Source organism: Cydia splendana, chromosome 27 (genome assembly GCF_910591565.1).
Source record: "Cydia splendana chromosome 27, ilCydSple1.2, whole genome shotgun sequence".
Taxonomy (NCBI): Eukaryota; Metazoa; Arthropoda; class Insecta; order Lepidoptera; family Tortricidae; genus Cydia; species Cydia splendana.
In genome coordinates this window covers 4,144,145-4,168,634 of record NC_085986.1, presented here as the reverse complement: position 1 = coordinate 4,168,634, position 24,490 = coordinate 4,144,145, and the positions used below count along the sequence as shown (strand labels likewise).

General features: G+C 38.6%; 2 protein-coding genes across 4 annotated transcripts in view; one reads left to right on the top strand and one right to left on the bottom strand.

Annotated features, from left to right (window-relative positions):
• Window positions 1–24,490, bottom strand: part of LOC134803726 (scavenger receptor class B member 1-like) — a 93,335-nt gene that overhangs the window by 18,901 nt on the left and 49,944 nt on the right. For both annotated transcript variants that reach the window (XM_063776539.1, XM_063776540.1), the window contains exons 4-6: window positions 18,313–18,423; window positions 15,979–16,123; window positions 14,022–14,163 (exon numbers count right to left, since the gene is read on the bottom strand). In XM_063776539.1, the coding sequence (XP_063632609.1) occupies window positions 14,022–14,163; window positions 15,979–16,123; window positions 18,313–18,423 (398 nt within the window). The remainder of the gene's footprint in view (window positions 1–14,021; window positions 14,164–15,978; window positions 16,124–18,312; window positions 18,424–24,490) is intronic.
• LOC134803757 (gamma-glutamyl hydrolase A-like) lies at window positions 4,086–13,799 on the top strand. 2 transcript variants are annotated; one of them, XM_063776594.1, is made up of 7 exons: window positions 4,086–4,135; window positions 7,490–7,709; window positions 8,497–8,547; window positions 9,877–10,109; window positions 12,295–12,401; window positions 13,144–13,241; window positions 13,480–13,799. In XM_063776594.1, exons 2-7 carry the CDS (start codon window positions 7,501–7,503, stop codon window positions 13,751–13,753), a joined length of 972 nt encoding a protein of 323 aa, XP_063632664.1. In that variant the 5' UTR covers window positions 4,086–4,135; window positions 7,490–7,500; the 3' UTR covers window positions 13,754–13,799. The 2 variants fall into 2 exon arrangements, with proteins under 2 accessions (XP_063632664.1, XP_063632663.1); XM_063776593.1 differs by lacking the exon at window positions 4,086–4,135 and adding an exon at window positions 6,387–6,453.

Below are 24,490 nucleotides of genomic sequence, written 5' to 3'. Positions count from 1 at the left end.
CTCAGTAAAATGTAAATAATTTGATGATAAACAAATTTGCCTGAAAAAGCTATACGCGGAATATCTACTTCTTAAGTGCCGCTACAAAACTTTATTACAAATGATATTCTTCCGTCTTATACATTGTTGTCAGTTGTAACCCAAGTAGCATGGAAGTGTCGGCAACATCAATATAGCAGCCAATTAAGAACTTAGAGTGATTTAAGGGACGTATAAGAGTGTCAGAAAAGATTTAAGCTGTATAAAAGGTACTTTACAGACATTATACAGCTCAAGCTGTATAAAATCATTATAAAGGATTCTGCGGAAGCATGGGGTGCTTTATCAGAATATAAAAAATCTACTATAAAACTAAAAGTGTTGTGAGAGACTACAAGCTAATTCTATCGTAAAAGCTGTATACAGGCTGTATTGTAGTAACACTTGGCACTTTTAGCTGTACAAAAGTATCTGTCAACTCCGTTTTAAAACATTAAGTGTTATGAAACACTACAAGCTAATTTTATCGTAAAAGCTGTATACAGGCTGTATTGTAGTATCACTTGGCACTTGTAGCTGTACAAATGTATCTGTCAACCCCGTTTTAAAGCTATTTCTTATGGCGTAATCTTACTCTCCTATAAGAATAGTAGTTGTATAACTTCTGTCTGTAAGGGTATTATAAAACCAAATGAATAAATGGCAGCTATAGTACAGTTTTTTTCTGTATTACTGATAGAGTCGCTTATAACAATCTTTTGGCGTAATTTTACACTCGTATAAGTATAGTAGTGTAATGATTTCTGAAAATAAGTGTATTATAAAACTAAAGGAATATATGACAGTTACAGTCTTCTTCTTCCTCGCGTTGTCCCGGCATTTCGCCACGGCTCATGAGAGCCTGGGGTCCGCTTGACAACTAATCCCATGATTTGACGTAGGCACTAGTTTTAGTTTTTTAGTTTTTACGAATGTTTTTAATGAATGACAGTTACAGTACAGGTTTTTTATTTGTTATACGGATCTCTAAAGAGAATTATAACTTATGTACGGAGAACTGAAATACAGCCAAACGAATACAAATATTCTATTATAAAGCTGTTTTAATTACAAAAGCTGTAAAAGACACTCTATTTATTACACAGCACAGCTACTAAGATTATAATGCTCTCCAACTATCCTGTAGGCTGTTTAAAAATTGTCGCCATTTTACAAGAAATAAAAAAACATATTTGTAAATATAATTAAAGAAATACTTGCAAATATTTAGCAGACTAACGCCGTGTTATGATTACCAGCTAAAATAAATTGTTTAGCCTTAGAATTAATATTTATAAATATTTTTGATACTCTAACCTAAAAACAAACAGTAACTTTGCCGATTTTTGATATTTTCCTTATGGTTTCTCTTTGTTATTTTGCAGGCGCGTAAATATTTTGCCAGAAAAGATACACAGGTTCACAATAAATAATAATCCGCACTTACCAATAATGTAAAATTCCATTCAAGTCCTGTATAATATTTACTTTTACTTTTACCATCCACTATAACACTTTATTGTCGCCATTACTATATTACGAATGAACAAGATTAAGACATTTTAGTTTCTTAAATGATTATTATTCTTTTGTAATTCTTTCTTATAACTCATTTAAAACTTATATTATTATATCGTACTTATAAGAGATTATCTGTAGTGTTAAGGTTTCCTGTTACACCGAAATATAGCTGTAATGCAGCTATTATGCAGCTTATGTATTGCTTATACAGCTACTCTACAGCTCTAATAACGCCAAAGGCTGTATAATTTGGGCCCTTTTTTTACTTATAAGGGCTGTATAAGCGCTTATACAGCCTTTGTACAGCCTAACTGTACAGCTTATAGTATACAAATAAACTTTAATACAGCTTATATACAGCTTGCAATGCTACTTGGGAAACCATTAAGGCCTAGTTATTGTGAAATAATGAAAGAAGCATGTCAAAGTGATGCACAATGACTCAGTTAGGTACGCTAATAACTGTAGATCTAATAGTTTCCGAGATAAAGCCTTTCATATTAAATTATATGAAAATGATATATAACTTGCCCTAGTTCAAATTAGCATAGATTGGACGCTACGGTAATTTTCGTTTGAAAATAAACGCAGCGTCGCTGCGATTGTAAATTCCGACATTTTGCATAACCAAATGTGTTAATTAAAAACGAATAATTTACACACATTATCATCTGCATTATAGTAAATATTTTTTAAGAAATATAATCTAGGTATTTTGATGCGCTCATAATTTGATAGCGCCGGAAACGTTGCGGATGCTAGGAGGCGCTGCCATCGTGCATTCGGCCAATAAGTTAAAGCCAGCAATGTATCTATAAACTAAAATAACGTGCAATTAATCATTTATTTACAAACAAGATATATACAGTGGTATTACTAAACGAAATTAAGAACTAGCATAGATCTAAAATAGGCTCTTGAAGCATTGTACCAAGGAAGCTGGCGGCATTTCCTCGCTGTATCGCAATGCTGATGAAGCGGTCTAGGTCCATGGGGTCCCAGCGCGCACAAGTTGTTTGCAGAAATCGCGAAGCGTTTGGTTGACGTAGGTAACTGGGGACCGAAGAGCTGGCGGCTACCTCGCACAACGTATCAGCATTGCGATACAGCGAGGAAATGCCACCAGCATCCTTGGTGCAATGCCTCAAGGGCAAGGGCCTATTTTACATACAAGGAAATCTGCGCGTTTATATGAAATCACAATTTCGTCTCACTCTGCCTATAATCTAACTGTGGGTGTGAGTCATCAATCCATCGAATATGGCTTGTTAGTATTCTGAAGTGCTTTGATTTGATACTGTTAAGTATTTCCCTATACGTCATTCTTTTTACGCGTCTTTGGTTAGAATAACGATGTTCTGATCATAGGGTAACAGCACCAGTGGCCAGCCAGGGACCAGTGGTCAGCCATATTTTTTACTGCACGTGGTGTTCTCTTAACAGGTGAGAAAAACTATGTTTTGATGTTAAAAGTTATTGTTTTTTGTTAATGATTGGTTTATTTATTAGTTTATCTATTAAATTGCATTATGTTTGAATGAAAATATCAATATTTAACTTATAAATTGAGGGGGCTGGTCACTGGATAACACTTTTTTACAAAAAATCCAGTGCCCAGCCCCCCACGGCTGACCTTTGGGTTATTCGTTTATTTTATTATTTTCGAACCAATGCGACCGTTAGGACCGTTAAATTTACATTTTCAAATTTAGTTAGGCATGCCCTAGTCAATTTAAAGTAAAACCCAGTAGTCAGCCGCATTTGAAATAACGTTTTAATGCGGCTGACCACTGGATTTTGCGGATCCAGTACTCGGCCATTGACCTTGCTTGGTACGTCACCGCCAAAAATTTGTCCACATTTTAAAACTCTATCTCATTGAAATAAGGTTCAAAACTGTATACATAGTTTGACGGTAACTATACAGATTCTGTAGTACCTAAGTAATTGAATTATATTTTGTTTTTACCTGGTAGGTATATGTAAAATGTATGTATGTTTGTTTATTAATGATAATTAGATCTGCATAGACTCGTTTCATTATTTTTTACCGAATACTAGGAACATATTATATATTACCTGACTTACCTAGTTAATTTTTTGACGGAATAATTATTAGAAAATAAATATTGCGATTCTCAGTTTTAGTTAGTTAAGTGCCAAGTTATGGCCAACAAATTTCGTTTCATAAGAATTGTATGTATTTATAAGAAATAATAAATATTATAATGTCGTTGATTTTGATCCCATTATTATGAATAGTTTATAGGCTGAGTACTGGGTAGACAAAGGCTGCTTACTGGATTTTGGAGGCTGACTACTGGAGAAAAGTGCCACTTTGTGTTTAAACTTAATTATAGATATTATAAAGAGGATTGTTATTTTTTTAACTATTTTGTTTTGAAACTATAATAAACAATTGACCTAACCATGTGATTCGTTTAATTATCCGACTGATCATGTAGAAATGCCGAACGTTCAAACTTAAAAAAGTCGTTATAAGGCTGACTACTGGTGCCTTTACCCTATGTGATTGTTTATTTTGGTGTAAAAAAAAACATACTTACTGGACCTTGAACAGTTTAAAAACTTTCGGGTAAGTACATAAATAAAATACATATAATCGTGGCTTAGAATATAAGTATACACTTATAGCTAAGTAACGCGATTTTTCTAGTCGCAAAGTGACTGGTGTATGGTCATTATACTATTGTTTTTATTTTATTTTACTCGCTTATAGGAGTGTCCCACTGCTGGGCAAAGGCCTCCCCTCTTTCCCCCCATTTGGTCCTATCCTATCCGATGCACATTACCGCCACTCTTTACAAAATGTGTCAATTAAACTATTAGTCCTTATTATAAAACATTCCTAACAACCATTTCTGATAATAATAATAATACCTATAACCTTCGAAAAACCACACTTGAATCAGTCAATTCTTCAGTAAAATAAATGGGACGCTCTTAGAAAATATTTCATTCTAATTGCCACGACCTCGGTTAACTTTTATAGACAGATGCAACGATTGCGTTTGCGATTAGATGCAACCGCAGATTTAGTTTACTGACAATATCGAGTTATTATTACTATAAATAAATAAAAAAAATATGTATCACGCCGTGAAATTCTAGGCGCTTACACGTTTAGGTCGCAAAAGATTCACGCCCCGCTACGTTTGTTGTCGAAACGACAGCAACTCATGGCGCAAAATAGAAAATACTGGTCTCAGTGCCGGTTCTATACAAAGTGTAATAATGTCATCATTAATGACAAATTTCTATGAAAACATTACTTACATAATGACACTACCTCACCTTGTTCTATTCAAGTGCAAAGGTAACTTAGACGGATTCTACACATTCCTTGCGTAACTTATTATTAGAGTTGCAATGGATAGTTGTTTGGCCGGATACCGGATATTCGGCCTAACCATCGGCCGAATATCCGGTAACCGGCCGCCGAATATTCGGCCGGCTCAACTATACCTTCATTTCGGTTTTTCAGGTGCGCATTGTGCAGGTTTGATCTGTTTCCTAGTGAACGTTCGCGCGGACTCATTTCTAGGTTCGAAATGAGTGCGCGTGCAAGTCAATTGAAAGTTTAAATTGTTTTTAAATAATAAACGAGTACGATTATGACCGTGACTGTTTCTTAAATTCAAATTGTACTCCGAAATCAAGCAATGTTACTATCCGGTATCCGGCCGGATAGTAGGTCACTATCCGGTATCCGGCCGGATATTAAAATAATGGCCGGGTAGGCCGGATACCGGATAGTAACCGAATATCCGGTGCATCTCTACTTATTATCAAGATTTTCCTAAATATTCTATTTTCTTTTTCTTCCTCGCGTTATCCAGGCATTTTGCCACGGCTCATGGGAGCTTGGGGTCCGCTTGACAACTAATCCCAAGAATTGACGTAGGCGATCATTTTTACGAAAGTGACTGCCATCTGCTTCCAACCCAGAGAGGGAAGTAGGCCTTATTGGGATCAGTCCGGTTTCCTCGCGATGTTTTCCTTCACCGAAAAGCAACTGGAAAATATCAAATGATAATTCGTATATAAGTTCTGAAAAACTCATTGTTACGAGCCGGGGTTTGAACCCGCGATCTCCGGAATGAAAGTCGCACGCTCTTACCGCTAGGCCACCGAAATATTCTATTTCATTTTATTTAAATTACTTTTCTTTGAAAGACACAATTAAAGTGACGCAATCACATTACGTAAATCTAAATCACGAACCGCATCTGCTAATACATAATACTAGTAGGCATTAGTAGTCATAGTTAAAGGGTCATTCTACAGCAATCTCATTCCCCTGGGCCCTGGCTATACTTAGGTACCTATTCGCAAATTCCCAGGAGATTCCGCCAAGCAGTTTTGGTTGTACATAGAACTAGGCATGGGTTATACAGTCACCAAAAGCGAGCTGCTAATATAGCAGAATTTCCTGGGAATTTGCGAATAGGTATGGCCAGGGGAATGAGATATAGTGATTTTAAACTAACACTATTTTCACTCATAATTTTATAACTAACACGGGACCTTACGTTTATTTTTGGCCTGACGTTTCGAACGTGACGTTTAACGTGTGTGGTCACAGGCAGACACCACCAGATAAACAAACATAGGTACAGCAGGGCAGGGATGGGAGAGGTGTAAGAGATTTTTATAGAATGACCCTCTAAAAATAGATAAGAAAAATCTAGCAATCAAATTGCTTTTCCAGAATAATTTATCGGCAAAAATCAAACGCGTTATCATCAGCTGATAGTCTAATTAGCGATTAATATTAAGATAAATGTTACCTACTTTCGAGATTTGCTTATATTCCGCCTCCGTGACTGATAGAGCTACACGGAAAATCAGTGGAGTGGAGTGGTGTCCTGAGACCGTTCCGTGACATAGGCTGTGAGTTTGTTTAGCGTAACGTAATTTTTTAGCATAGGTATTATTAGGTATTAATTATAGATTAAATTGTATGCGAATTAATGGTATTCCTCAAATGGCTCAGCCTGCAGTTGAGGGTAGATGAAATTGAAAACATTACATAATCGAATAATATGTATAGGTTAAAGTCAAGTCATTCAGTGACTGATCCAGGCGGTTTTGTATTTAGTTGGTTAACCAATACAATCATGTTATAACTAAGTACCCGAAAATTTACAAATTGTTTGTTTAATTTTATTTCATAGAAGGTAGGATCGTTTAGAAGTGGTATACCCGTGCCTCCGTGAGGGACAAAACATACGCAAATGCGACACTGTGATTGGTCGAATTCATTTGTTGCCCACCATTATCCATACAAAAAATAAAAAACCGGGCAAGTGCGAGTCGGACTCGCGCATGAAGGGTTCCGTACCATAATGCAAAAAAAAAAAAAACAAAAAAAAAGCAAAAAAAAAAAACGGTCACCCATCCAAATACTGACCACTCCCGACGTTGCTTAACTTTGGTAAAAAATCACGTTTGTTGTATGGGAGCCCCATTTAAATCTTTATTTTATTCTGTTTTTAGGATTTGTTGTTATAGCGGCAACAGAAATACATCATCTGTGAAAATTTCAACTGTCTAGCTATCACGGTTCGTGAGATACAGCCTGGTGACAGACGGACGGACGGACGGACGGACGGACGGACGGACGGACGGACAGCAAAGTCTTAGTAATAGGGTCCCGTTTTACCCTTTGGGTACGGGACCCTAAAAAAAAGGTGGGGAACACATAAAATGTGAGACTGTAACAAGGACAAACAATAATAGCTCTTTCGCTCCTACTCCTACTGAAAGATACATAAGACTATCCCGTTCTGTCAGGTACCCCCACCACTCATGCCAGATCCAGGTATATCCTAGATTCATGTTTTATTTAAATACCTAAAGATGTCAATACTTAATGTGTAAAAATCGTGGAAGTTTAAATCAGTGTTTCACATACTTCTTATTTCAGTTCCGTTCACAATGAAGCCTCTTCTACTTCTGTCTCTCTTATACTTCTTCTACGAAGTAAGAACGGACAGCGTGAACAACAGGCCGATTATAGGAGTACTAGCTCAGGAGCAATCGGCGTATCTCCATACGAAGTATCCGGAGGAGAACTATACTAGTTACATCGCGTCTTCTTATGTGAAGGATGTGGAGGCGGCTGGGGCTAGAGTCGTGCCTATTATGTAAGTACCTATAGGATACACATAACATACACACACGCACACATAGCACATACCATCTCCCATCTTAGAGGGTAATAAATACATGTTAAACGTAGTGGTTATATTCTGTTTGGGTACATGTTTGAAACCCTCAGGACTGGGACGAAATCCCTGGAGGAATAGAAGACTAATTTCTGCTTCTGTCTCTCTTATACTTCTTCCACGAAGTAAGAACGGACAGCGTGAACAACAAACCGATTATAGGAGTACTAGCTCAGGAGCAGTCGGCGTATCTCCATACGAAGTATCCGGAGGAGAACTATACTAGTTACATCGCATCTTCTTATGTGAAGGATGTGGAGGCGGCTGGAGCTAGAGTTGTGCCTATTATGTAAGTTACGGGTCACACACATACTCGTACCTCCAATATACATTACGTACACACACACAAATACGTACAGTAGTGTGAGTTAGACCAAGAAAAGACTGCAATGATTTTGACAGCAAGTGCTATGATCACTTCAGCCTACTAGTGTAGGAAATGAAGCAAATTGTTGTATGAAGACCCATGCATTAATTTCTCAGTCGATGAAATTTAGCTTGGTATAGTATGAGCCGAAACTAACATATAAATATCAAAAAAAAAACACTCCTAAGTTAGGTATTTATACGTAAAAATACAAATCGGTTTTTATATTGAACCGAGGAAGATCGTCTTAAAGTTTCATGTTTTCTTGACGAAATAGGCGTAGATATAAAGCTTTGACTGAAAGTAATGGGTAAGATACTAATTTTGTATTTTTTTCAGGATTGGTAAAGATCGTGCCTACTATGCAGATCTCATGTCCAAGATAAACGGGTGAGTGAAGTCGGCTAGATTTTTTGACAGCCTCATATAAGTTCGGATACTTCGGATTACTTGACTCATCAAATTGTTTAATTTGTTTACCTATGGTCCTAAATCTGCAGAACCGTTTTGGTTTCAAGCGATTAGTGTTTATAACGGTGGCCCTTCTTTTTATACGTACGAACACAGATCATATAATACTTGTACATATACCCAATCCCATAGCGCACCGTCCTAAGTAGCATATACTTGTAGGCAATTTTTTAGTTCATAGTATCAAACTAGATGGCGCACCGAGCTAAAAAACCGCCTTCGAGATGGGAGGGCATGGTACGAATAATTAAATGCCCATGATTCGTGCAAGTGGTAAAAAAACCGACAAAGTGCAGTGCAAGTCGGATCACGCTTAAAATTAACTTATCATTATAGACCCGAAAGTACAATGTACGGCGTGGTCGAAAGGATGGGCAGTTTTTTGGCCGAAAACGAACTTTCGGCCGAAATAAGATTCTTATGTTTAGGTAAACTTGCCGAAATCAAAACCAAAACTCCATCGCACACTAATTTTGAATGATGAGGTAATTTTTTAGGGTTCCGCTCCAAAAAGGATACATAGGATTACATAAGGAACCCTTATAGTGCGACTCTGTCTGTCCGTCCGTCTGTAACATTGCTAAATACCTCGAGAACTACTTAAGCTATTCGATTTGAAATTTGACATAGTCATGAACAGCGCTAACCCAGACACACATAACACACACACCCTTCAAAGGGGTCGATATCAAAACCGCCCAGAAATAGGAGAAACATTTCCTTCACAACATAACCAGACGAAGCCCCGCTTCGCGGGGCTCCTATTTCTGGGCGGTTTGCCCTTCGGGCATCTGAAGCTACCTAACGAACCTAACCTACCTACCTACCTACTAACTAAAACCATTCTGAGACGAAGGCCTTTAGCAAGGTAATCGTTTTGCTTTTACTATTTTGAGATATAGGCTTTCTGCAATTGTAGTCGTTTTGCGATCCCGTCCTCATGCAGAACCGGTCATTTTGAGATCCGGTTGTTTTGATATCGACCCACTGAAAGGGGTATTTTTTTTAAACTGACGTGTTAGAGTTTTAAGGATGACTCACGTTAGACCGGGCCGACCGGGCCATGTCCGGGCCGGAGCTTCCGGCGCTTACTTTTCTATGACAGATGACAGGTGATCACGTGATGCTTTCCATAGAAAACGAAGCTCCGGAAGCTCCGGCCCGGACACGGCCCGGTCTAACTAACGTGAGTCATCCTTTACTTGTTAAGTTCTCGCGTAAATTCTTACAAAAACTTAACATTTCCAGGGTCCTCATCCCCGGCGGTGCCACCTATTTCAATCAGTCCGACGGCTACGCTGACGCCGGCCAGCACATCTACGAGTTAGCCATGGAGCTGAACGATGCTGGAGATTACTTCCCGATCTTCGGCACCTGTCTCGGATTTGAGCTGCTGCTGATCCTGGCCTCCGGACGTGGGGAACCGGAAAACCGGATCACCTGTTACTCTTTTGACAATTTGCCCCTGGATTTCACTGCTGGTAAATGTTTTTGGTAACTTTATTCCCGATCTTCGGCACCTGTATTGTATATGACTTACTGCTGATCCTGGCCTCCGGACGGGGGGAGCCGGAAAACCGGATCACCTGTTACTCTTATGACAATTTACCCCTGGATTTCACTGCTGGTAAATGTTTTTGCTAACGATTTTCCCGATCTTCGGCACCTGTCTTGGATTTGAGTTACTCCTTATTTTAGCTTCCGGACAGGGGGAGCCGGAAAACCGGATCACCTGTTACTCGTATGACAATTTTCCCTTGGATTTCACTGCTGGTAAATGTTTTTGGTAACTTTATTCCCGATCTTCGGCACGTGTCTTGGCTTCGAGCTGCTGCTGATCCTGGCCTCTGGACGGAGGGAGCCGGAAAACCGGATCACCTGTTACTCTTATGACAATTTACCATTGGATTTCACTGCTGGTAAATGTTTTTGGTAATTTTTTTCCCGGTTTTCGGCACTTGTCTGTGGCTTTGAGTTACTCCTTATTTTGGCCTCCGGATGGGGGAACCGGAAAATCGGATTACTAGTTCTTCTTATGATAATTTGCCCTTGGATTTTACTGCTGGTGACTATTTTTTTCCTTTTTTATCCCGTACGGTTACCATCAGCTTGTCACTGACATAAACGCCGTCGAGAACGTAATTTACTTTCTATACATCTCGCTCGCACTCGCATATTAGTGCAAACGGGATGTATAGAAAGTAAATTACGTTCTCGACGGCGTTTATGTCAGTGACAAACTTATGGTAACCGTACCGATGCAAAACGAGGGGTGTTAATGTTTCACGCCAATGTCTGTCTGTTTGTCTGTGGCATCGTAACTCTCAAACGGATGGACCGATTTCGATTTTTTTACGTGAAAGCAGGGGTACGAAACTCCTCCCTTCGAGCAAACTCGGCTCCGCTCGGCTCTGCATTGCTCCGAGCAATCATTAATGTTGACTCAACTTGACGTCCCTTTGCGTGCACGACCACAGATAAGATAATGACTCTAATTTTGACAACCATAATCTAATATATTGATAGTGCCATATATTAGAAAGGGACCGCATGATTCGACCCTGAACCGCTGTCAAATTTCGGTTTTGTAGGAAGTTTCCTTTCTGTACGGTAGTACTATTATTTATTCTGTGGCGAGAGAGTGGTATGTACCTACACTCGTTCTCGGCCTGTCTCTTGTCGCTCGATTGGTTTATCTGTGTCTTCACTGTGTTCCTCTTTAGAAGAACCCTCTGTGTATGACTCATGGATTACTTCATCGAGTACCCACATGATTAATTGATTATTGATTTATAATTACAAGTTATACGTATTAATTACTTAGTGATAAGATATAGGTAAAAAGCTGGCCGACTTGTAAGTAGTTTTTAGATAAAACATAGTGTTTTCCAGCACTAATTGACTGTCAAGGCCAATTTTACACAAGTCACAATTAGGTATGTTCAAAGGGAGCGTTCAAGTATTACGTAACGAATTTGGAGAGGGGGGGGGGGGGGGTCTTGTAAATGTCCAAAATGTATATTTATCTAAAAATTACAAGCAAAATTACACGAAATTAAGTATTGTCACAGAATAAATAATAGTACTACGTACAGAAGATTCACTCTCTAACAATACGCGTCTATTACGACAGATATGACCGCTAGGTGGCGCAAGCGCGAGCAGGCGTCCGTTCCGTAGCGGTGCGCGACAACTACTATGGCTAGACACCAAAATTGGTGTGGGCCGCATGTACTTGTAGCGACACGACGAAATCGCGGAGTGAGCTACGCCTGGTATTGTTTACTTTAAGATCAATCTTAGAGGTATGCTCCTGCAAACACTTAATATTGTGTTGCTAAATGCTAACCGAACTGAGAATCTGTCAATATGCCTTTTTTATGTCGATGTGGGAATGCTGTTACGCATCGTCCGCCTGGCCCTGAGGTGGGCTCATTATGGGGGGGTATGTAGGACTCTCGCTTCCTAGCTCTTTTCAATTGTGAAAAGAGAAGGAGGAGCCTATTACCCATTAAACCCACACCGGCGTTTCCCACAATATGCCGTTTGAGCAGGCATCCTGGGATCGCGAACAGGACGGTCTGTCAATATGCCTGTCTGTCTGATGTCTGGCTGCCCAGAGCCGCCGCGAAGTGAGGAAGTGTTTCAAGTTAACATTTGTTGCAGATTTCCGTGACAGCAAGATGTTCAAAGACGCTGATGAGGACGTCGTCGAGATACTAGCAACACAAGATGTGACTGTCAACGCGCACCAGTTCTGCATCGTCGATGAGGCATGTACAGTCACCACACGGGATTATGCCATTTAGGGTTCTTGCTAAATTGGAAATTCTATAGCGTAAGTATTGAACAACCAATTTAGCTAGGACCCTAAATGGCGCAACAATCGCGGAGCATGATGGTACATCATCATCTTCCTCGCGTTGTCCCGGCATTTTGCCACGGCTCAAAGCCTGGGGTCCGCTTGGCAACTAATCCCGAGAATAGGCGTAGGCACTCGTTTTTACGAAAGCGCCTGCTATCTATCTGACTTTCAACTCAGAGGGTAAACTAGGCCTTATTGGGATATTATAACTGGATTAACTGGAAGTCTATTTTCAACTCCTTCTGCTTATAATATTAGTTAGTAGTACATTTTTCGTCAGTAGCGACACTTGTGACATCTGGTGTCAAGTAGCGGTACTGATAGTTCCACCACTTGACGTTAGATATCGACTACGAAATAACTCGCGTTTTGGTAAGAATGGGTGTACATATGTATATCAGGTCTTTCGGTAACACTTGTCTCAATACCTGCATGGCACCCGAATCAGGTGTGGCAATGACAAATGCTTATAAATAATTTGATGTACGGTTGTCATCTTGGCAAGGCCCTTAGCTCCGCACTCGCACTTGAAAGCCTTGCTTACAATTGTAGAGGTTACTTTTCGAAGGATGCAACTCGCAGTTGGATCGTGATGTGTTGGTTGTGTTGTTATTCGGATAAAAATATTTATTATGATCAATCTATTTCAGAACCTGATCTCCCACAACTTGACTGAGGACTGGCGAGTGACGTCACACGGTGACGACTACTATGGCGTTCAGTTCATCGCTACCGTTGAACATAATAGGTACGTTTCCAGTTAACTCACTATTATTAAATTAGTTGTCAATCCTTCAGATGCCAAATACGCCTAACGTAGTCGGTAGTAGCCGTGTCTAGACTGTCCAGAGCAGTGGTGGGCAAACTTTCTTCATGGGGGGCCAGAAAGTTTAGGACATTTAAGTGGAGGGCCAGAATTGTAGCCAAAATTTATTTTGATTTGTGATAAACGTGGGCCAATGCCATATACTAATTATTTTTTTCAGGTACCCCTTCTACGGCGTCCAATTCCACCCCGAAAAGAACGCATACGAATGGAAACTCAGCAAGTACCATCCCTCCGACAAATCAGCCATTAAAGCCAACCGTTACTTCATGGATTTCTTCGTCGACGAATGTAGAAAGAGTTCCCACGCTTTCGCTAGCGCTGCTGAAGAGAATCTGTACGTTATCTATAATTATGAGGCACATTTCACGGGGGTACTGGGCAGCGCGTTCCATGAGTGCTACCTGTTTGAACCGAGAGGAATTGCTGCGTAAATTTGTCAATAGATGGCGGTTATACCAACTAAGTGGTTTTGAAAATTAAATGGCAGTTTATGTAACATTGGTGTTTTATTTATACATTTTGAAAGAATTACCACGTTTTACTGACGCTGCTGAAGAAAATCAGTACCTTATCTATAATTATCAGTCGCATTTCACGGGGGTACTTAAGGAGCCATTTGAGGGTAGATTTTGTTTACTTTTATTTAAATACCTAAAGATATAAGGTATAGAGTATAAGAACTAGGTAATTTGAACTTACCAGTAGCGCTAGGTTGGGTACGAAGATAGTAGCGTTTAAATCTATATCGTTCTCATCGGGCAAGAAGATGGCGAATCGCTTCGCTGTGTAGGTTAGCGTGTTATTCTCATTGAAGTGAATGTTTGAGTGAAGAAGTTTCTCTCTGTAACAAAAACCACGACGTCATCCGACTATTTAACCAAACCACAGAATAAGTAATAGTACTACCGTACAGAAAGGACACTTCCTACAAAACCGAAGTTTGACAGCGATTCAGGGTCGAATCATGATATCGCTTTCTAATGCATGTCACTATCCCTTTCGTCTATTTAGGGTTGTCAAAATTCAAGTCATTATCTTATCTGTGAGTTTTTCGGAACTTAGGTACGTACGAAATATCATTTGATATTTACCACTAGCTTTTCGGTGAAGGAAAACATCGTGAGAAAACCTGCATACATCTGCGAAGAAATTCAAAGGTGTATGTGAAGTCGCCAATCCTCATTGGGCTAGCGTGGGGACTATAGCCCAAGCCCTCTCGCGCATGAGAGGAGGCCTATGCCCAGCAGTGGGACGTATACGAGTATAAGGCTGAAATTATTATTATTATCATTTATTAGTTTTATTACTACCTAAGCTTCACACATGATTGTAATAACTCGTATGACCTAACGGGGCCACTCTGATAAACGATTATGCACGATCACATTATAATATTATATAGCGTTTCTATTCATTGCATTAAGCACAATTAATATAACCATCATCACGACTCGGACTAAGTAAGTACACTCATATACCTATAAATAGATGAGCATTAAGTTGGACATTAAGATGAAACAAAATTATATCAAAGAAAAACGTCTGTATCGGTCCCGCATGAATCGGTCGTGGTTGGTCGACTCAAGGAGTGAGTGAACGAGTGAATGAATGATACTCACAAGTAAACGACAGGTTCAAGCTCATGCACGTTGAGTTTTTTATACAGCCCCCGCATGTATCGGTCGTGGTTGGTCACCTCAAGGAGTGAGTGAACGAGTGAATGAATTATACTCACAAGTAAACGACAGGTCCCAGCTCGTGCACGTTGAGTTTTTTATCCAGCCCCCGCATGTACCGGTCGTGGTTGGTCACCTCAAGGAGTGAGTGAACGAGTGAATGAATGATACTCACAAGTAAACGACAGGTTCAAGCTCATGCACGTTGAGTTTTTTATACAGCCCCCGCATGTATCGGTCGTGGTTGGTCACCTCAAGGAGTGAGTGAACGAGTGAATGAATTATACTCACAAGTAAACGACAGGTCCCAGCTCGTGCACGTTGAGTTTTTTATCCAGCCCCCGCATGTACCGGTCGTGGTTGGTCACCTCAAGGAGTGAGTGAACGAGTGAATGAATGATACTCACAAGTAAACGACAGGTTCAAGCTCATGCACGTTGAGTTTTTTATACAGCCCCCGCATGTATCGGTCGTGGTTGGTCACCTCAAGGAGTGAGTGAACGAGTGAATGAATTATACTCACAAGTAAACGACAGGTCCCAGCTCGTGCACGTTGAGTTTTTTATCCAGCCCCCGCATGTACCGGTCGTGGTTGGTCACCTCAAGGAGTGAGTGAACGAGTGAATGAATGATACTCACAAGTAAACGACAGGTTCAAGCTCATGCACGTTGAGTTTTTTATACAGCCCCCGCATGTATCGGTCGTGGTTGGTCACCTCAAGGAGTGAGTGAACGAGTGAATGAATTATACTCACAAGTAAACGACAGGTCCCAGCTCGTGCACGTTGAGTTTGTCATCCAGCCCCCGCATGTATCGGTCGTGGTTGGTTACATTAAATGAATGAATGAATGATACTCACAAGTAAACCACAGGTCCAAGCTCATGCACGTTGAGTTTTTTATCCAGTCCCCGCATGTATCGGTCGTGGTTCGTCACCTCAAGGAGTGAGTGAACGAGTGAATGAATTATGTATACTCACAAGTAAACGACAGGCCCCAGCTCTTGTACATTGAGTTTGTCATCCAGCCCCCGCATGTATCGGTCGTGGTTTGTCACATTGAATACGTATGCCCGCAGTTTAACTTCGTCCGGGGGATCTGCCCACCATTCGTAGGGGGGGAACCCTGGAAAGAAATAGTTTTATAAACAACTGTATACCTACATACAGTCACCACAAGGGACTGTTACGCCATTTAGGGTTCTTGCTAAATTGGAAATTCTATAGCGTAAGTATTGAACAACCAATTTAGATATGACCCTAAATGGCGCAGCAATCGCGGAGCGTGATGGTAACACGCGTAATATATAATAAATAAATAAAAATAGGCTAATCGAAAATCAGTTTGAATCAAGAATTATTATAAGATACTAGCGATTCGCGCGAGTTACACAAAATCTTAACAAATACACCTAAACCTTCCTAAAGAATCACTCTTTTGATGGGTGAAAACCGCATGAATATCCGTTCAGAAGTTTTCGAGTTTATCGCGAACATACATACACACAAAGAGACGGACGCGGTGGGGAACTTTGTTTTATAAGATGTAAGTAGGTAGTGATAGTGATAAAGATATTTTAATTTTTTTAAAGTTAATTTTTTGCTCACAGTTATAAGGAACAAACAATTCTATTATCGTGTTAAAAAAACGGTTAGGTACATTCGAAGGTCATGATGATGCTATTCTTGCAAGTATGTCAATATTAACGCCACAAAAAAAGGATATAGGGACTATTATAATAATATGACCAACCGGAAAATCGTTCTTAATTTTTTTAACGCACTTGTTAACGTTTTACAATAATTAAACAACCGTGAAGGTTCTTGGTTTTTAACGTTTTTTTAGTAGGTATATGTTAAGTAGGTACATAATTGACGTAAGTAAGTATTTCCACTTCACCACATTTGAAAATAACATTCGTAACATAAGCGTACAGATGTAGGGTAGACCGAGGCGATTCGGATCACTGGGGAAATCGGATCAAAATAAGCATTTCTGTAAAATTTGAAAGATCGCGGTTAGTTACAGCCAGTCAATCAGCGTCCCGCGTTCGCTCTGTTCCTAACGCATGTCGCCAAAGTTACTGCCATTGGAAAACACTCACGCGTCGGTCACGGTGACACTTCCCGATGAGTCGCTCGTACAGGTGTATTGTGATTTTACCGCCGATGTAAAAAATGTGCAAATACAGTTCGTGATAAAAGTAAGGTCCTTTAAAGGACCTTGTCAAGAATATAATAGGCAAATAAACATTGAATAATTTAGAGTAGAAAAGGGGTTTCAATCGATGTGTGGAAGGGCGGCACCGTCGTCGAACCCAAGCCACCTGGCATGCAGTGGACTTAAAACGGCGATACTGATATTAGTGATCCTGCATCTCAGTCCGCCCTTCTTAGGTTAGGATTTTTACGATATGCATATAAAAGTAAAATATAGAAACACGAAACACATACAAAACAATACAAAATACATATTACTTATAAAAACACCTAAGGGCCCTAGCTGCCAGGTGATCAGGGCCGCAGAGAGAGGAACCGCCGGACTATCCGCGCCGTGTCCAATTTAATTTATTATTAAATTTAAAAATGGAGGTTGTTATATTAGGTATACTTTTATATACACACAGTAGGTAGTTACACGTGTACGGAAATAACACATTGTGGTCAATACCCTATTTTGATAAAAATAATCATGCCGGGTTAAAGTATTGAAATATTATCTAATGGCACCATTTACTTCGTTCTAATTCGCTTATCTGCATTAAGTATACAACGAAATCAGAGCTTAAGCTAATATTACGGTTTCAACATGGTATAATAATATACTCCGCCTGGTACTCTCTTCCCGTCTTTTCGTGGTCACGTGACTGACACAAGCCTACGTCATCATGCGACAGCGCTATATGATAATATGCGATAGCTCTATATAAAGTGGCAATGTTATTTTGACGTAGGCTTGTGTCACTCTGAGAAGAGAAGACCATGTTTTATTAGACTATGGGTTTCAACTCACGTGTGTTTACTTTTTAAGGCCTGTCCAGACGAGAACAATTTTTCGCCAATCTGATTAAATTGTCCGATCAAATCGAGTGGTGCGGACGCAAACGCCAATTTACTCGCCGATTATGACCGATATTACCGATAAAATGGAGGTGCGGACGACGGATACCAATTTACGTCGCTAGTATTTTCGTTTGGGAGTATTTTTTTAACTTGGCTCACCACAAATCTAAAATTGGTGATGAAATTGGAGATTGACGGCAATTTCGTTTCTGATCTATTGATCGGTTGATTTGGAATGGGCTTATATGTTACCTGGCCTCATGTTAAGCTTCTCCCACAGCATCAGGTCTAGGGGCGTGTACAGGAGACCTCCTATTGACATGATCAGTAGCAGGACTCCCCAAACACACTGCGCTACGGAATCTGCAACAAAATTGATTTAATTAGCACGAGCGGTTTTACTTAACAATAGACAAACAAAACAAAGGATTAGCAGCTCGGGGCCAGCTACAAATCTAATGACTTAGGCCCACTTGCACCATGCCAGAGCAACTCCAGGTTTAACCGGTTAACCCCGGGTTAGTGGAATGGTGCAAGTGGGCCTTAAGGGGCCCACTAGTTAACAGTCCCCCCGGACGGTATCGGCCTGTCAGTTGTTCGGAACTGTCAAAATTTTTATCTAACTGACAGGCCGATACCGTCCGGCGGACTGTTAATCAGTGGGCCCCTTTATACTTTTTGTACATCCTTGTTGACAGGTGGTTTTATTTTATTGCCCCGACGCTCAAATGGTAAAATGGCCCTACAATAGGCAGTAAGGAATGTACAGGTATGTATATTTTTAACAAAAATAAATACTTATGATGTGAGAGTTTCTTTTATTTTTTGCCATTTTTATATATGGGGCTATTCATAAATTACACGTCATTTCAAATTAGGGGGGGGGGGGTCTGGACATCGGATGACGGTAGCATGAAGTAGGAGGAAATGGGGTCATTTGAAGCATGATTTTTGGATGATTATAGGGGGGGGGGGGGGGTGTCAAAAATCGTCAAAAATCGATGACGTAATTTATGAACAGCCCCTATTGTGACCTTTTTTGCCACTTTCTAGTCAGGATCGCGAGTCCTTTTCATCCTTGTAGGAGAAAAAAAGTGTCCTAATATTTCCATACATTTTTCAAACTTTCCTTTTTGTTACCGCCATACAAAGTAATATGGGGAAATGGTAACAAAATAGGAAAAAAACCCTGGGACATTTTTTTATCCCATTAGGATTGAGAGAGCTCGTGATTCTGAGTAGAAATAACACAAAAGTATCGGCGTGAAGTTAGCAGCCTAAAGTTATCTGCCTATGATAACCCGACCAAATAAAGAAGTCGAGTTTTATAAATTATACAAAACAGTAAAATATACGGTTTCAAGGTCAGGGACAAACCTAAAAAGCAAATAAAGACTTTTCTGATGTCCTGGCTAAATGTGTGAGATAAAATAGGAAAAATATTGCAACAATTACATAGGCAGCTAACTTCACAAAAGGCAGCCTTACAAATACGATCAAATTTCCACATGAAGCTGTCTAGATTACACTTTGTGTTTGGTACCAATAGAACCGCCTTGTTACCAGTTATAAACGAGGTAAGTTTCATAAACTTTGAAAGAAAATGACTAGCCCAAACTGACTGAAAATACATATCTGCCTAAGTAAAAATGACAATTTTCTGCAATTTCCACATAAAACTGTATAGATTACACTATGTGTTTAGTACCATTAGAACCGCCTTGTTACCAGTTGTAAACAAGGTAAGAATGATCAAGATTAAAAGAACATGACTACCCCAAACTGACTGAAAATACATATCTGCCTAAGTAAAAAAGTAAATTTTCTGCAATTTCCACATAAAGCTGTCTAGATTACACTTTGTGTTTAGTACCATTAGAACCGCCTTGTTACCAGTTGTAAACAAAGTAAGAATGATCAAGATTAAAAGAACACGACTACCCCAAACTGACTGAAAATACATATCTGCCTAAGTAAAAATGTAAATTTTCTGGAATTTCCACATGAAGCTGTCTAGATTACACTTTGTGTTTGATACCAATAGAATCGCCTTGTTATCAGTTATAAACGAGGTAAGTTTCATAAACTTTGAAAGAAAATGACTAGCCCAAACTGACTGAAAATACATATCTGCCTAATTAAAAATGACAATTTTCTGCAATTTCCACATAAAGCTGTCTAGATTACACTTTGTGTTTAGTACCATTAGAACCGCCTTGTTACTAGTTGTAAACAAGGTAAGAATGATCAAGATTAAAAGAACATGACTACCCCAAACTGACTGAAAATACATATCTGCCTAAGTAAAAATGTAAATTTTCTGGAATTTCCACATGAAGCTGTCTAGATTACACTTTGTGTTTGATACCAATAGAATCGCCTTGTTATCAGTTATAAACGAGGTAAGTTTCATAAACTTTGAAAGAAAATGACTAGCCCAAACTGACTGAAAATACATATCTGCCTAAGTAAAAATGACAATTTTCTGCAATTTCCACATAAAGCTGTCTAGATTACACTTTGTGTTTAGTACCATTAGAACCGCCTTGTTACTAGTTGTAAACAAGGTAAGAATGATCAAGATTAAAAGAACATGACTACCCCAAACTGACTGAAAATACATATCTGCCTAAGTAAAAATGTAAATTTTCTGGAATTTCCACATGAAGCTGTCTAGATTACACTTTGTGTTTGATACCAATAGAATCGCCTTGTTATCAGTTATAAACGAGGTAAGTTTCATAAACTTTGAAAGAAAATGACTAGCCCAAACTGACTGAAAATACATATCTGCCTAAGTAAAAATGACAATTTTCTGCAATTTCCACATAAAGCTGTCTAGATTACACTTTGTGTTTAGTACCATTAGAACCGCCTTGTTACCAGTTGTAAACAAGGTAAGAATGATCAAGATTAAAAGAACATGACTACCCCAAACTGACTGAAAATTCATATCTGCCTAAGTAAAAATGTAAATTTTCTGGAATTTCCACATGAAGCTGCCCAGATTACACTTTGTGTTTGATACCAACAGAATCGCCTTGTTATCAGTTACAAACGAGGTAAGTTTCATAAACTTTGAAAGAAAATGACTACCCCAAACTGACTGAAAATATATATCTGCCTAAGTAAAAATTACAATTTTCCGTAATTTCCACATAAAGCTGTCTAGATTACACTTTGTGTTTAGGACCATTAGAACCGCCTTGTTACCAGTTGTAAACAAGGTAAGAATGATCAAGATTAAAAGAACATGACTACCCCAAACTGACTGAAAATACATATCTGTCTAAGTAAAAATGTAAATTTTCTGGAATTTCCACATAAAGCTGCCTAGATTACGCTTTGTGTTTGATACCAATAGAACCGCCTTGTTACCAGTTGTAAACAAGGTAAGAATGAGCAAGATTAAAAGAACATGACTACCCCAAACTGACTGAAAATACATATCTGCCTAAGTAAAAATGAAAATTTTCTGGAATTTCCACATGAAGCTGTCTAGATTACACTTTGTGTTTGATACCAACAGAATCGCCTTGTTATCAGTTACAAACGAGGTAAGTTTCATAAACTTTGAAAGAAAATGACTACCCCAAACTGACTGAAAATATATATCTGCCTAAGTAAAAATGTCAATGTTCTGCAATTTCCACATAAAGCTGTCTAGATTACACTTTGTGTTTAGTACCATTAGAACCGCCTTGTTACCAGTTGTAAACAAAGTAAGAATGATCAAGATTAAAAGAACACGACTACCCCAAACTGACTGAAAATACATATCTGCCTAAGTAAAAATGTAAATTTTCTGGAATTTCCACATGAAGCTGTCTAGATTACACTTTGTGTTTGATACCAATAGAATCGCCTTGTTACCAGTTATAAACGAGGTAAGTTTCATTAACTTTGAAAGAAAATGACTAGCCCAAACTGACTGAAAATACATATCTGCCTAAGTAAAAATGTCAATTTTCTGCAATTTCCACATAAAGCTGTCTAGATTACACTTTGTGTTTAGTACCATTAGAACCGCCTTGTTACCAGTTGTAAACAAAGTAAGAATGATCAAGATTAAAAGAACATGACTACCCCAAACTGACTGAAAATACATATCTGCCTAAGTAAAAATGTAAATTTTCTGGAATTTCCACATGAAGCTGTCTAGATTACACTTTGTGTTTGATACCAATAGAATCGCCTTGTTATCAGTTATAAACGAGGTAAGTTTCATAAACTTTGAAAGAAAATGACTAGCCCAAACTGACTGAAAATACATATCTGCCTAAGTAAAAATGACAATTTTCTGCAATTTCCACATAAAGCTGTCTAGATTACACTTTGTGTTTAGTACCATTAGAACCGCCTTGTTACTAGTTGTAAACAAGGTAAGAATGATCAAGATTAAAAGAACATGACTACCCCAAACTGACTGAAAATACATATCTGCCTAAGTAAAAATGTAAATTTTCTGGAATTTCCACATGAAGCTGTCTAGATTACACTTTGTGTTTGATACCAATAGAATCGCCTTGTTATCAGTTATAAACGAGGTAAGTTTCATAAACTTTGAAAGAAAATGACTAGCCCAAACTGAGTGAAAATACATATCTGCCTAAGTAAAAATGACAATTTTCTGCAATTTCCACATAAAGCTGTCTAGATTACACTTTGTGTTTAGTACCATTAGAACCGCCTTGTTACCAGTTGTAAACAAGGTAAGAATGATCAAGATTAAAAGAACATGACTACCCCAAACTGACTGAAAATTCATATCTGCCTAAGTAAAAATGTAAATTTTCTGGAATTTCCACATGAAGCTGCCCAGATTACACTTTGTGTTTGATACCAATAGAATCGCCTTGTTACCAGTTATAAACGAGGTAAGTTTCATAAACTTTGAAAGAAAATGACTAGCCCAAACTGACTGAAAATACATATCTGCCTAAGTAAAAATTACAATTTTCCGTAATTTCCACATAAAGCTGTCTAGATTACACTTTGTGTTTAGGACCATTAGAACCGCCTTGTTACCAGTTGTAAACAAGGTAAGAATGATCAAGATTAAAAGAACATGACTACCCCAAACTGACTGAAAATACATATCTGCCTAAGTAAAAATGTAAATTTTCTGGAATTTCCACATAAAGCTGCCTAGATTACGCTTTGTGTTTGATACCAATAGAACCGCCTTGTTACCAGTTGTAAACAAGGTAAGAATGAGCAAGATTAAAAGAACATGACTACCCCAAACTGACTGAAAATACATATCTGCCTAAGTAAAAATGAAAATTTTCTGGAATTTCCACATGAAGCTGTCTAGATTACACTTTGTGTTTGATACCAACAGAATCGCCTTGTTATCAGTTACAAACGAGGTAAGTTTCATAAACTTTGAAAGAAAATGACTACCCCAAACTGACTGAAAATATATATCTGCCTAAGTAAAAATGTCAATGTTCTGCAATTTCCACATAAAGCTGTCTAGATTACACTTTGTGTTTAGTACCATTAGAACCGCCTTGTTACCAGTTGTAAACAAAGTAAGAATGATCAAGATTAAAAGAACACGACTACCCCAAACTGACTGAAAATACATATCTGCCTAAGTAAAAATGTAAATTTTCTGGAATTTCCACATGAAGCTGTCTAGATTACACTTTGTGTTTGATACCAATAGAATCGCCTTGTTACCAGTTATAAACGAGGTAAGTTTCATTAACTTTGAAAGAAAATGACTAGCCCAAACTGACTGAAAATACAAATCTGCCTAAGTAAAAATGTCAATTCTCTGCAATTTCCACATAAAGCTGTCTAGATTACACTTTGTGTTTAGTACCATTAGAACCGCCTTGTTACCAGTTGTAAACAAAGTAAGAATGATCAAGATTAAAAGAACATGACTACCCCAAACTGACTGAAAATACATATCTGCCTAAGTAAAAATGTAAATTTTCTGGAATTTCCACATGAAGCTGTCTAGATTACACTTTGTGTTTGATACCAATAGAATCGCCTTGTTATCAGTTATAAACGAGGTAAGTTTCATAAACTTTGAAAGAAAATGACTAGCCCAAACTGACTGAAAATACATATCTGCCTAAGTAAAAATGACAATTTTCTGCAATTTCCACATAAAGCTGTCTAGATTACACTTTGTGTTTAGTACCATTAGAACCGCCTTGTTACTAGTTGTAAACAAGGTAAGAATGATCAAGATTAAAAGAACATGACTACCCCAAACTGACTGAAAATACATATCTGCCTAAGTAAAAATGTAAATTTTCTGGAATTTCCACATGAAGCTGTCTAGATTACACTTTGTGTTTGATACCAATAGAATCGCCTTGTTATCAGTTATAAACGAGGTAAGTTTCATAAACTTTGAAAGAAAATGACTAGCCCAAACTGACTGAAAATACATATCTGCCTAAGT